General features: G+C 37.6%; 1 protein-coding gene across 2 annotated transcripts; it reads left to right on the top strand.

The window, feature by feature from the left end:
* The first annotated feature begins 323 nt into the window (after positions 1–323).
* On the top strand, positions 324–6,297 carry sertad3 (SERTA domain containing 3). Of its 2 annotated transcripts, none has more exons than XM_061720205.1 (2): positions 324–462; positions 3,769–6,297. In XM_061720205.1, exon 2 carries the CDS (start codon positions 3,776–3,778, stop codon positions 4,835–4,837), a length of 1,062 nt encoding a protein of 353 aa, XP_061576189.1. In that variant the 5' UTR covers positions 324–462; positions 3,769–3,775; the 3' UTR covers positions 4,838–6,297. The 2 variants fall into 2 exon arrangements, with proteins under 2 accessions (XP_061576189.1, XP_061576190.1); XM_061720206.1 differs by lacking the exon at positions 324–462 and adding an exon at positions 989–1,196.
* Positions 6,298–13,747: the final 7,450 nt, after the last annotated feature.

The following is a 13,747-nucleotide window of genomic DNA, read 5'->3' as shown; positions in this document are numbered from 1 at the left end:
GTGTAAGAAAATAATCCAAACAATACATTTTCATATGAGAGGGAGAAATCAGAGTCAATATGATGTGAAATTAGTGAACAGATATCTTGCCAAAAAATACACGAGATGAGACAAGACCAAAATAAATGACATAAGTCTTCTGCAGACAGTTTACAAAATGAGCAGACCACTCAATGTCCTTTTTGTCATTTTAAATACAATTGTTGGGACGTCCGATCTAAAGCTTTTGTTTTGAAGAGATAACAGGAAGTCGTTTTTTGGTTTACGTGACGCGTTCCCTCTTCTGTCCAATCACAGGAGCCGACGGTGACGGAGGGGGCGGGGCCTCGGCTGTGTTTGAGTCGCTGAACCAGTTCATGTGGCTCTGACGAGGAACTACTATTACTGAAAATCGAAACCATCAACCTTGTCATGTCCTGTCACGGTTTCTGAGGCTGGTAAAATACACTGATTCCTCCACAGGTAATGACTTTTAATTCTGCATTTTATATGCCTGGTTTAGACAGTTCAAATCGTCCTCCTTGTGGACGTGCAGCCTACGCGTTGTAACTTTTTCCAGAAATCATCATTAAAATTTGAGTCTTTTACGCTTTTTTTTTGATGAATTGGTTTGTTTACCCCGCCGGAAGAAATTTAAAAAATAAAAATAAAAGTAAATTATGCAGGCTAACCTTTTCCTGTGACATTTGTGTTAAAACTATCGATACCGCTTCTCTTCTCTCCGTGACGTAACCAGTTAGGAATCAGAGCTATGTAAATTATATAATTACAAAAACGAGAAACTGGATCTTAACGGCTGTTTATCAAAACGTTTACACGAATTTCTAGTATTATGCTTTTATCATTTTAGTCGTACGGGGTTATTGCATGCATTAAGTTTTGAAGAATTTATTTTGTGTAAGCGTCGCTCACGTAGAACTCCATTACCCAGAATCCCTTTCTGCAGCCAGTGTCCAATAGCAGCGCTCGGAACTCAAATCACGGCGGGAGTCGGTTAGTCAGCAGCACTAGCGCTGCATGAGCATTTAAACCGTAATAACTCCAGAAAATTGGCGTTTAATCGTCTCCTTTTCCGTTATTTTTACTTTTAAATAGTATTAGTGGTCATTTGTACTCTTATATCGGGCTGTTTCGGTGAAGAAGAGCGACAAAAACCGGCGAAAGTCACCAAGGAAACTTGAGAAGGGCATCAACAGGTTTGTTTGCTGGACCTACTTTTAAGCGATTTAAATACTAATTTATAGATTTATTAAGGAAAAAAATCTTGTTTTAATATCTGTAATTCGTGTACTTGTAAGGGAGTTAACACTGCTTTACTTCTGCGGTTTCTGCTGGGGAGGTTTTCCCTCCTATTCAGTGGAGCTGCGACCCCCATCCTGCTTTTAAAACCAGCTCCCTGCGGTTCAGTGGGAGTCTGGAGAAAACACGCTTAAAAAGGGATTTTAATTCATAAGATTTAAATGTATCATCTAAACAAAGTCAGTTAACAAAAGTAAAGAATTTGCCTGATGCTTTTAATCAGTTGAAATAAAAGAAGTCACTTTTTATCACTTTATCAAATTTACTCTGTAATCATGTTTTTCTTTACTGTTTTATATTTCCAAATCCTCTGATTATTGATGCTTTTATACAAAACTGCTTGATCATTAATTATTTTACTCATACGTCTCTGTAGTTTAAGACAGAAGTTAAAAGTATGATACTGGAAAAATAGTTAAATGGTTACACGTGAGTGTAGAAATGTGCCAACGAATAAAATGTAGAATAGAAAGACTTTATTGTCATTGGATGTCAGACATAAAATGAAATTTGGACAGGGTTTCCGCGGGGTTTTAAAAAGTATTAAAAAGTGATAAATGAAAATTGCCAAATTTAAGGCCATTAAAAGTGTTAAATTCACTGTCAGAGGTATTATTTTTTTTTAATTGGTATTATTTTTTACCTTTTACATTTTAATCAGTCTATTTTATTGTCATTCACAAAGTGAAATAAACGTGAAACATCTGGTCAACATCAATGAGTCTATAAATCTGTTCTGTATAGTGTTCTATAGGTCAAAATCTGTATTAATGTTAAAAGGTCCGTGATAACACTTAATGCTGTGACAGTTTTTTAAAAAATCTGAAGGTAGTGAAAAAGGTATTAAATTGGTATTAAATTTAACATAAGGATTGCTGTATAAACCCTGTTGGAGCGCTTCTCAATTTTGTGCCACAATAAATAAAACAAGATAGAATAAAATAAATAAATAGGAATAAAAGCAAGCCAGAGTAGAATGACAATTACAGTGTCTGTATGATTTCACCAGGATTTGTTCTTATGGATTGGTGTTTTTTTCATTTTACACTTATTTAAAGTGCTGATGGCTCTGGGGGAAAAAGCTGTCTCTGAGCCTGTTGGTCCTGGTGTTGTAGCGCCGGCCTGAGGGCAGCACGTTGAAAAGATGATGTCCTGGGTGTGACGAGTCCTTCATGATGTCTGTCGCTCTACTAGCGAATCGCAAACTGGCGATATTGTCCAGGGAGAGTAGAGAGTAGGGATGGGCGGTATGGACTAAAAAATGTATCACGATAATTTCAGGCATTTATCCTGATAACGATAAAAATGACGATTAAAAAAAAAAAAAAAAATACCAATTCAATTCCACCTTTGTAACTATAAATCTACCACGACATTCAGTCTTCGGAGCCCCCAAAACACTGCTCTACAAGAATACTAAATGCTACTAAACTACAACAATTAAATTGAATTAATAAATAACAATTAAATGAGTTTACCTGTACTGCAAAACTCTAATGACTCAGATCCGCCATGTTTGTTACACAAAAACCTCATCAACCGGTATCTATCTATCTATCTATCTATCTATCTATCTATCTATCTATCTATCTATCTATCTATCTATCTATCTATCTATCTGGCTCATATCTTTCCATCCTTCTTTCTTTCTTTCTTTCTTTCAGGCTCATATCTTTCCATCCATCCTTCCTTCCTTCCTTCACGTACGTTCTGCGTGGATTTAACGCAGAACCACGAATCAGCTTCACACAAAAACGTCGTCAACAGGAATTTATCGTTTTTACCGCGAGATGACAAATTCTTACCGTGGGGAATTTTTTTGACGGTATATCGTGAACGGTAAAATATCGCCCATCCCTAGTAGAGAGGAACCGGTCAATCCCTCCATGTATTACTAGTATATGGTCCGTGGTCAATATATTAATAAATAATGACAACATCAGTCCTAAATTTCAAACGGATCACCGCTGGCACGTGTATTATTACAGTAAAGCCTATTATGACATTATTACTGTTCTCAGATAAAATTAAAAGCACATTAATGTCGTCTGTGTTGAAGGTTGCTCTTTTCAATTAATGCAACAAAAAAAAGACAATCCCCATTAAAAATGCATCAGATATTATTTACTCTTTGCACATCAGTCATTTTCCAACTTTGTAGAAATGTTATGACATAAAAACTTTATTTTGATGGAGAACGACGCAATCAACTTGGAAGATAAACTATTGTAGTAATGTTACATTTACAACAGGAAAAAAAACACTGATTTTCCCTTATTTTAGAATAAATAATTGACTCCAAGCATCAGACTGCTGTCAGATTACACCACCTCCTGGGAAACCTCATAATCGCACAATAGGATTCACACGAACAGTAGATTTTATCATTACACTGAAATAAAATGGTTGTGTGAAGCGTTATCTTTACTTTATACATTAAAGTGTAACGGTTTCTATCTTCCTCCACAGCTTCAAGATGATTATGAAGGGGCAAAAACGCAAACTTCGATCAGAAGACGCTGAGGTTTTGGACAGAAGCAGTCCCATCTGGGAGACCCAGCGGCAGTTTGTCTTCTCGGTGTCCCTGAACAAGTACCAGCGTAGCCAGGAGCTTCCTGAGCCCAGCCTGCGGCGGTCTGTGCTGATAGCCAACACTCTGCGGCAGATCAGCCTGGAAGCTTGCAGGGAGTCCTCCATCGAGATGGAGGTGTCGCCCCCTTCTGGTGGCTCCCCGTCGTCGTACCAGGAGGCCGACGAGCTGGACAGTATTTCAGCTGAAGCCCATGAAGCAACACAACACATACCAGTTATGGTGGATAGAAGTTACACGGCTCTTCCCAGCTGCTCCACGGTTTATTTAAACTGCTTGTCAGATTGTGCTGCAAGCTGCCATTTCAGTGACTCGAATGTCGAATGCCCCTCATCTGCGCAGGATGAAGATGAGGACTGGGGGTCGATGTCCACGGAGTCTGACTTCTCCCTTTCAGCTGCCATTTCCTCCATTCTGACCGCACTGGACTCCACCATGGATGGAAGCTCTCAGGCAGCTCCACGGACACCTCTCAGGTCCCTGGAGAACCTAACCGGGGCCCCTGAGGGAGGTGTAGCTTGGATGAAACAAGGAGCCAGAGACTGTGGCGTCAGCTGGGAGCAGCCGGGGGAGGGAAAGGTACGAGAGGGCAGAATGGAGGCCATGAGATCCAGCTATCTGGGTGACGTCACGGTGGAGGATCTGTTTCAGGATGTAGACACGTCCCTGTTGGAGAAAGACATGGGGGTGCTGGCTCTCGGGGCCAATGGAGCGGGGCATCTAGCCGGGGATGATCTGCTCCGGTGCCTGCCACCCTTCTCCCCCTCCTCTTTGCACCCTTTTTCCCTTTCTCTCAGCCCAAGCCTGAGGTATCTGCCTTCATTCTCCTCGTTTAGTCCTCTATATCCCTCTTCGCCCCCCTCTGCCCCCTCACACCCCTCAGGTCAGAACCAAGCCAGAGAAGGATTTGAGCTGGATCATCTGATGGAGATCCTGGTGGAGTCCTGATGACTTCATCAAAGTAATCCACATTTACCGTGAAATGACAATTCAGAGTCAATGGAAACAAAACTGAATTATTAAAAGCTGTGAGCTTTGTATTTTTTACGTATTGCTCAAGAAACAGGGATTTTTATTGCATTTAGAAAGTTGTAAGAATGCTCTTGATAAGTAGAAAAGGTTGATGTCCAAGACAGGAAATGTGCCACAAGAGGCCAATCGGTTTTGGTGTACTTGGCAGCTTTTGGACAAACATCGCTGGAGCTGGAAGGAGACAGTCTGAGACACTAATTCAGGTCAAACGTTAAGAAAGCTTAATCTCCATGTTTGATAACAAGTGAACAGGTCAGAATGAGAAGGTGTGCACAAGATGGTCAAGAATGTTTTCATGTCTGGTTGTTTGGCTAGAAGGAAATTTCCAGGAAAAACAAGTAGTTTTGTTACGAAAAATTCCAAGTGTTTATATTACATGGATGTTGTTTTAACTCTGTGAATATCTTTTTGTATTTCTCAGTTAATCGCTGCCAAACTATTTTATCTTGAGGCTAAAACGAATGAAAGTTTAGCTCTAAACCTTCCTCGGTAGCCGAGAAGATCCCCAGTTCTGTTTTTAACAGAATCTTATTCAGAGAGCTGTAACAGCAAGTGCTTTTATTTTTACATTTTATATATCTATATATATATTAAGAAAAGAAAGCAACATTCCTGTGCATTAGCTTGAAAAACAGCGCAGGACAACTGCAGGTGTCACACCTGATAAAACCAACCCATAGTCCAAGAAAATCTAATAGTTTTAAGTGGTTGGTGTTTAAATGTTGTTTTTTAAGCCACACTGGCTGACAAAAGTTCCAATGGTGCTAACTTCCTCCCTGTTAACGGGTCATGTTTCATTATGTTGGTGTCTACTTGTTTAAGAAGTTGGTGTTTCTCTTTTCTTCATTTTTTAAATGGTTGAATTGCACTTTTGTCAAATATGCATTTATGAGTCTCGGTCATGTGAGGATACTGTTGCTATTTATAAAGCGGTAATATTACAAAAGAGAAATGCATCAATGCTTCCTTAAATGTTTTTTTTTGTTTTTATATATAAATGTTTCTGCATCCTTCGTATTTAACTAATTTTGCCTGATGTTGAACATTTCCACCAATGTTGTTGACATTTATAACGGGAACAAAGCACATATGTATTATGTGAAGAAGCACAAGTCATTTCCTGTTTCTGGATTCAAGTTGCTTTCCTAGCTGCTAGGTGACCGACTTGAACTATTTATATGTGACATATGTTAACAAGATTAATTTAATGGCATACTTTTTTTTTTCTGGGACAAATCACTGATGGTAAGTTAATATAGCAGTCATTTCCCTGTTTTTGTTACAAATATTTTAATAGTGATATTTTAAATGGAAAGGCAAATGCCTTCATACTGTGTATTGTTTTTATTTTTTATCTTGTATGGATACTTAATAAAATCTAAAAAAAATGATGTGCTTTATCTTATTAAATATTTGGAAACTAAAAGCATCACACAAGAATGATTTAAATGTTTTACAGAAAGTTGTATTGAGATATATATATATATATATATATACATACATACATATACGCACGTGTGTATAATTTTTATTGAACACTTGAATATTGTACAAATCCATGAGGTATATTAAAATACAGCATAGATTTATTAGGCACACAACACATTCTGCATCACTGTAAGAGTTCAACAGTAAATGTAACAGATAAGATGTAAAACAAGGACATAAGCAAATGGGTCAAAAGTAAAAATTAAACAACTAAACATAAAAAAATACAATTATATGAGGAAAAACGGTGAGAAGCTGGGGCATTATTGTTTTTAATCAGTCTTAAGGCACTAAGTGGGTTGTTTATCAGGTATCTTTTAAAAGCTGAACAGTTTGGTTTTTTTGTTTCTCCATTTGCATGTATGAGTAAAGAACTTGGCAAGGTTCAACAGGTTGAGGACAAAGTCACCTATTTTATCTTCGAGGTTGGTTACACACGTGTATGTATGGACCGAGCGCCAGCCATGTTACTTCCGCATTTTTGCGCATGCGTAATAAGTGTCATTGCAGTTCCTCGACTGGCCGCTAGAGGACGCGAGACTCATGTTAAAACATATTTACAGACTCGTTCAAAACACCGTTTTTGTCTCAATTGTTTGATTTCACACCCATAGAAACTCTGAGGGGAGGGATTTTTTTGTTTATCAAACCAGAAGAATTTATATCGAGCAAAAAAAAGTGGTGGTCATCACGTGTCTGCACGTACTTAAAAACAAGCATCTTTAATGTTTCTTGATGTACTGTTTTTATTTTAAAATGACTATATTATATGAAATATATGTGTAGCCAGGTGGTAAATTAATTTAAAGATGGTTTGCAACTCCTGTGTGCACAGTTCATTGAAATGTAAACTTATCATGTTGTTGCGGGTTGTGGTCACAGTGTGGCAGTATTGAGTTGTGTTTTGCGGCTCCACCAACTGCATTACAGTAGTCTGTCTACTAGTGTTTTTTATATATTTTTTTAAAATAAACTTTAATATATGGATGATATACAAACAAATGAAACAATATTATATTACACTGACATGGTATAAACAGAGTACTGACTACAGCGAGTGTGAGAGAAAAGGACATTTTATCTGATATGGAGCATAATATTTTTCATCAGATTACTTAAAAGCTTTCCTATTTTTACCTATTTACAGACTTAAGTTGCACATAAAACAAAGTTTTATTCTTATTTGGCGTGTGCTAGAGAATGTTTTAACCACTATATTTAGAATGTGCTATTGATAGTTTGAAAATCTAAGACATTAAGACCTCAATCTGAATACTATCTGATGCGTGTTTTCCTCTTTATATTCTCAGTTTTCTGTTTCCATATACATTTAAATAAGAGTAAGTCAATAGCTGAACATGTTTTGTGGTGTACATATACTGTAAATATAAAGCTGGGTTTATTAATCTAGGTAAATGTTCTGCCTTAGAAAAGTACAATTAGACCCAAAAAAGTTCAAGATGGATTTAGACTTTTTAACAAGTTTTGAGCATCTTCTTTCTTTTTTTTTTTAATGTATTTATTAGATTTTGTTTGCAGTTTCCAACAAGACAAACCTCAGTCACTGTTACAGACAACAAAGCAAACCTTTTCTCCCCGTTCTCCCTCCCATCCCCTTGTCCCCTAGAAAGAATAAGAAAAATGGGTTAGAATAATAAAAAAATAAAATAAAATAAATACATAAAAAAAAAATAGCGCAAAAGGGGGAAAAACATTAATAGATATAGTTTTGATTAAGAAACACTTAAACATAGATATCCATTAAATAAGTACCCTGGATGTGATACAGTATACAGTATACGCATGCCCGTGTGAATACAGACATACATACAAATACATGCATACAAATATTGAGATCAGTTATGACATTGATGTATTTCAAGGACATTTTCAGGCCATTATATCACCCCACATGGACATTCTACTCCCTCTAAGCCTCCTCCTGCTGAAGTAAGTTACCAACATTAGTATCATGTCTTAAAAAACATATAAAAGGTCTCCAGATGTCGTCAAAGACATGTTGCTTCCGTCTGATAATGTAGGTTATCTTTTCCATTGTCATGTTTAAAGCCATCTCTTTAATCTTCTTTCTTAGTTCTGGTGAGAACCCTGGCAGCAGCATTCTGGATCAGCTGTAGCTGTCTGATGGACCTTTTAGGCAGACCTGTGAAGACACTGTTGCAGTCATCACGTCCACTGACGATAAACGCATGGATGAGTTTTTCAAGCTCCTGCTGAGACATTAGTCCTCTGATCCTGGAGATGTTCTTCAGGTGAGAGAAATCTGACTTTGTTATTGTTTTAATGTCCCTGAAGGTTCAGGTCTGAGTCCATCACTTCACCCAGATTTCAGACCTCATCAGTGGTTTGTAGTTGTAATACCTGAAGCTGTTTGCTGACTCTTAAACGCTCTTCTTTTGGTCCAAAAACAACTCCTTCAGGTTTGTTTGTGTTTAACTGAAGATAACTATGTCACATCTACTCAATGATTTGTCATCTACTCGAGGCTTGTATGGGCTCATTGTCACCTGGTGACGTTGTGATGTAAAGTTGTGTGTCATCTGCGTAATTATGGTAACTTATCTTGTTGGTTTTTATTATTTGAGCTACCAGAAGCAAATAGATGTTAAATAGGAGGAGTCCTAGAATAAAAACCTTGGGGAACTCCACATCTATTTTTTGTTGATTCCGATGTGAAGATACCTAATGATACAAAGTAGCCTCTGGCTACCTGACAAAACGGATGAGTTCACTATTTGAATCAGATCAGATGCCCTGACGGGTAAAGCTTTTTGAAGAAAGCTGTGGGGTAAACTATCGATGCAACAGGAGGGTGAGTTGAGGTGATCTGTAATATGACCATGTGATCTGGAAACCTTGGGGTAAATTTGCAATCTCAGCAGTTCAGCCGAGTCGTCCTGATAACCCGGCTGAAATACTGACACTGGCAAAAATAAATAAATAAATCTGAGGCTTTTCTGTTGATCAACTGAAAATAACATATAAATATATTTTAAGCAGCTTCTATCAAAATACACAAGTTTGTAATTTGAGATGCACAAATAACTGGGTAAAAAAATGAGAAGAAATACATGTCTTTTTTCTCCTGTTTTAATAATCCACGCTTTATTTTCTGCCTGCAGCCTTTTGCTCTCGAGGTTGCTCTACCATTACCCAACAGGCAGCTGTCCAGGAATCACTGCAGCATGGTGAGATTTAGCCGCACACAACCGTAATAACTGGTTCAACGGAAATGTCAGCTTTTATTTCGAGGTTGATAGAATTTCTCGATGCATAAACAAAAAGTCTGTGACAGGCTTTGTTAAAATTATGACATCAAATGCTTTATTTTGAGTAATTTATTCAAACATCTGTTCAGAGCAGTTGGTTTTAGGGGCGGGACTGAGTCCCTCCACGTCTCCCCGACTCCTCTGGATGTACAATATTCAAGAAAATCTTGCTAACTTTCCAACGTCTTCAGACAAACTGACAAGGTTGTGTCAAAGTGTTTGATTTAGTCACCTCAGACACCCAGATGTGTATATACTGTATGTATACAGGTGTGTGAGTGGTGGTGTGAGTGGGGATGCTGCAAACCTCTGGACCTCCACAAGCTTCTGACTGAGGCCATACGGGGAGGAGGGGAGTTTATCTGTCACATTCAGGGTCTGATATCTCATCCTGTCACCGCTGTCCATGTTTGTGAGGATGAATTTATGGAAAATTCATATTTATATGTCTAACAGAGAAACTGTGCTTCTTCTTGAATTTTAAAGGTTTGTTCTTACCTGTGTGTGACCCTATTTATGCTTACTGCCGTGCCTGTTTTACTCTTTTACTCTTTTTGCTCTTTGCTATTGCTTTTATTGTTGGTTTTATTCTGTTTGCTATATTGTTTTTCACTGTCTTAAAGCTGCTTTGTTTTTGTTTGCTTGCTTTTCTTATCTTCTTTTGACATGTAAAGCACTTTGAGTTGCATTCTATGACATGAAAGGTGCTATATAAATAAAGTTTATTATTATTATTATTATTATTATTATTTGCTTTTTTCATTCTGTCGCCAAAGAGTACAATTTCGAGGCAGCTGAGATCTTCCTTGTTTTATATTCCGGATGTTCCACGGTTCCTCAAGCGAAGCAAAAACTGGTCAATATTTATATTTGCATATTTTATCAATTTACAAATCGCTGTAAGTTATGTTTATAATTCAAACAGATTCACTGGACTCAGGAAAGCAGAATAATTTTAACTTATTACTCATTTATTTTGGATGCATTTCTCTCATCTGTCTTAGTTTTCTGGCTCCATTAGTGTCAGGACAGATCTGACCAGAAGGGGGTCAAAAACACCTGAAATCCCTTTATTTTCTCAGGATCTACAGGTTTTTACCTGTGGGATAAAACGTGAAGAACCTCTTCAGGTGAATCGTGTCTCGGAATCGTGTCTAGTGAAGTGGTTTCCTCTCACCTGTGTTTGCTGGTGCAGGCCTGGATGAACTCGCTATGGAGCTGGTGGACGGCGAGGCTGTCACTTACCACCACATTCCTGTACCTGGTGCTTTTACGTGTTGGGTGAGAAGAGGGATTTTAGGTTTATTTGATAAGAACTTTGATACACGTGATAATAATTTACTTAGACGAGTCAAGAAGAAGAGTTGCTGTCAGATCCTGTAGTGTGAACACTCCTGCGATCAATCGAGTCAATTTAACAAAGTAATGGCTTTAAGACTCCTTATTATGACAAAACAGCAAGTCTTGTAATCTGAACAGGCCAAGAACCAGTCGAATAAAAAAAACCGAAAACGCGAAACTTTTAACCAGCAGATATCCTAATAAAACCAGCATGAAGACATTTTTTCTATGATGTCAGGCTCTTAAATGGTGTAAACTGTCTTGTGTTTTATGTTAAATGGATGTTTTATGTGCAGATTAGATGTTCACCGCCTATGTTTAATAGAAATCTTTAACTATTTCCATCAAATTTATAAAAGTGGCTGTTGAATATCTTTTTTTTTGCAGATACATTTCATTTATATGACGTGGCGGGAACAGGAACAGGAACAGTGACCCTCACCTGCAGACAGGTATGAACATGTCTACAATGGTAATAGTTCATAAATAAAGGTCCTGGGGTGACCACGCTTCAAGTGACCGTTTTTATACTCTTAATCTTCACCCCTGAACTAAAATGATATAATTAAACCGTGATTGCTGGAATTGAGAGCGCCTTGGCAGCCAACTTGTGAGATCTCAGATCTAATTCACTACAAAGACGCACCAGTTAAAGGGAAGCGTTTAAGATCTGGAAGAATCCGAACATTTTCAACAGGTGGACTTTGGACAAACTTTAAAGGAAGAAGAGTCGCTGAGTGGTTCCAGTTTACCTGCGTTAGTGAGAGAACCTTTGAACAGAGAAGTGGGGACAGGAGACGTGCAGCAGGCATAAAACCAGCTTTAATACTTCCTTTAAGGTCTTCGTCTGAATGTTTCTGTCCTCTGATTGGTTCCAGTGGCTCTGCATGTACAACAGATACGACCCGGTTCACCAGTGTTGGTAAACATGGAAGCTGCACACATATAACGATTTAATAAAGTTAATTTGGTCCATGCTTTTACAATTTAATTTGCTGATTCTTTTTTATCGGACAAGAAAATTTAGGTTGGACTCTGATGAAGGCGAAACCTATTCCTGCTTCTCTATGGCTTATGGGAGATGTTGGTGCTCGGAGCCGTTCTCGGGGCCACTACCCCTTCGTCTTTTGCCAACAAATATCAGAAAATGGCTTTTCTATTTGTAACTGTGATTGTAAAAAAGCTCATCCTCCAGACTTGGAGGGCAGACACTGCACCCACATATGACTTGTGGCTGAGAAGAACGGCAGGTATGCTTCACCTGGAGAGACTGAGACTCTGTAACGAAGACAAGGGAGACGTGTTTGAGAAAATGTGGGACCCTGTACTCCGGTGGTTTCAAAGAAAAGACTAACATGTCAACGGGAAACTCCTTGCTGTGTGTACTACTTATTTTACTTTTTACTTTTACAAATTTCTTTAAATATGATTAGTTTATTGTAGTGATTGTGGCCTTTGTAATTTTCTTACAAGATGTGCTGAGTCTGTTCAAGTTTGTTTTGTTTTTGAGTGTGCGGGGAGGGTTTTCTTGCATCGTTTATCTTTTATTTTTTCATTTGTTTGCTCTGTTTCTCTGAAATTCTGAAAAACAATAAACATATTTAAAAGAAAAAAAAAACGAAATATTCTTGTCCGACAAAAAGAATTAGCAAATTAAATTGCGTACATATAATCATATAATCAGCAGCAAATCAATTGCATGTATCATTTATAATAATACACAGTATTTAAAATCCTTTTTTTTTTAAATATTTCCTGTAATCAAAGAACAGAGGTGTCAAGTAACAAAGTACAAATACTTTGTTACCTTACTTAAGTAGAAATTTTGGTTATCTATACTTCACTGGAGTAATTATTTTTCAGACGACTTTTTACTTTTACTCCTTACATTTTCACACAATTATCTGTACTTTTTACTCCTTACATTTTAAAAACAGCCTTGTTACTCTATTTCATTTTGGCCTTTAAATAAAAACTATCCAGTTGAATTGCTCCATCCGGATAGAGTGAATTTGGTTGTGGTTGTTTCAGATGTTCTTGTCCAGTTTTGTTCTTACATCCGTTCCCTCAGATTCCTGCAACTAAACTTGGATGTACATTCCAATAAAGGTTAGGATAAATGATAACATGCCTCTGAAGTTTGACTTTTTGCACCATTACAATACTTATAGGCAACTAGTCATCATATCTTCTGCTCTCTGAAACACATGTTAATGCTCAATAGTACACATATACAGTGCCTTGTGAAAGTATTTGGCCCACTTGAACTTTGTGACCTTTTGCCACATTTCAGGCTTCAAAGATAAAGATATAAAACTGCAATTTTTTGTGAAGAATCAACAACAAGTGGGACACAATCATGAAGTGGAACGAAATGTATTGGATATTTCAAACTGTTTTAACAAATAAAAAACTGAAAAAGTGGGCGTGCAAAATTATTCAGCCCCTTTACTTTCAGTGCAGCAAACTCTGTCCAGAAGTTCAGTGAGGATCTCTGAATGATCCAGTGTTGACCTAAATGACTAATGATGATAAATGGAATCCACCTGTGTGTAATCACGTCTCCGTATAAATGCACCTGCACTGTGATAGTGTCAGAGGTCCGTTTAAAGCGCTGAGAGTGTCATGAAGAACAAGGAACACACCAGGCAGGTCTGAGATATTGTTGTGGAGAAGTTTAAAGCTGGATTTGGATACAAAATATTTC

This window comes from Cololabis saira, chromosome 4, assembly GCF_033807715.1.
Source record: "Cololabis saira isolate AMF1-May2022 chromosome 4, fColSai1.1, whole genome shotgun sequence".
Lineage (NCBI taxonomy): Eukaryota > Metazoa > Chordata > Actinopteri > Beloniformes > Belonidae > Cololabis > Cololabis saira.
The sequence above is the reverse complement of the archived record's forward strand: the minus strand, read 5'-3'. Positions and strand labels throughout refer to the sequence as shown.

Coding starts and splice junctions, on each gene's coding strand:
- sertad3 (XM_061720205.1), top strand. CDS start 3,776: ATGATTATGAAGGGGCAAAAACGCAAACTTCGATCAGAAGACGCTGAG.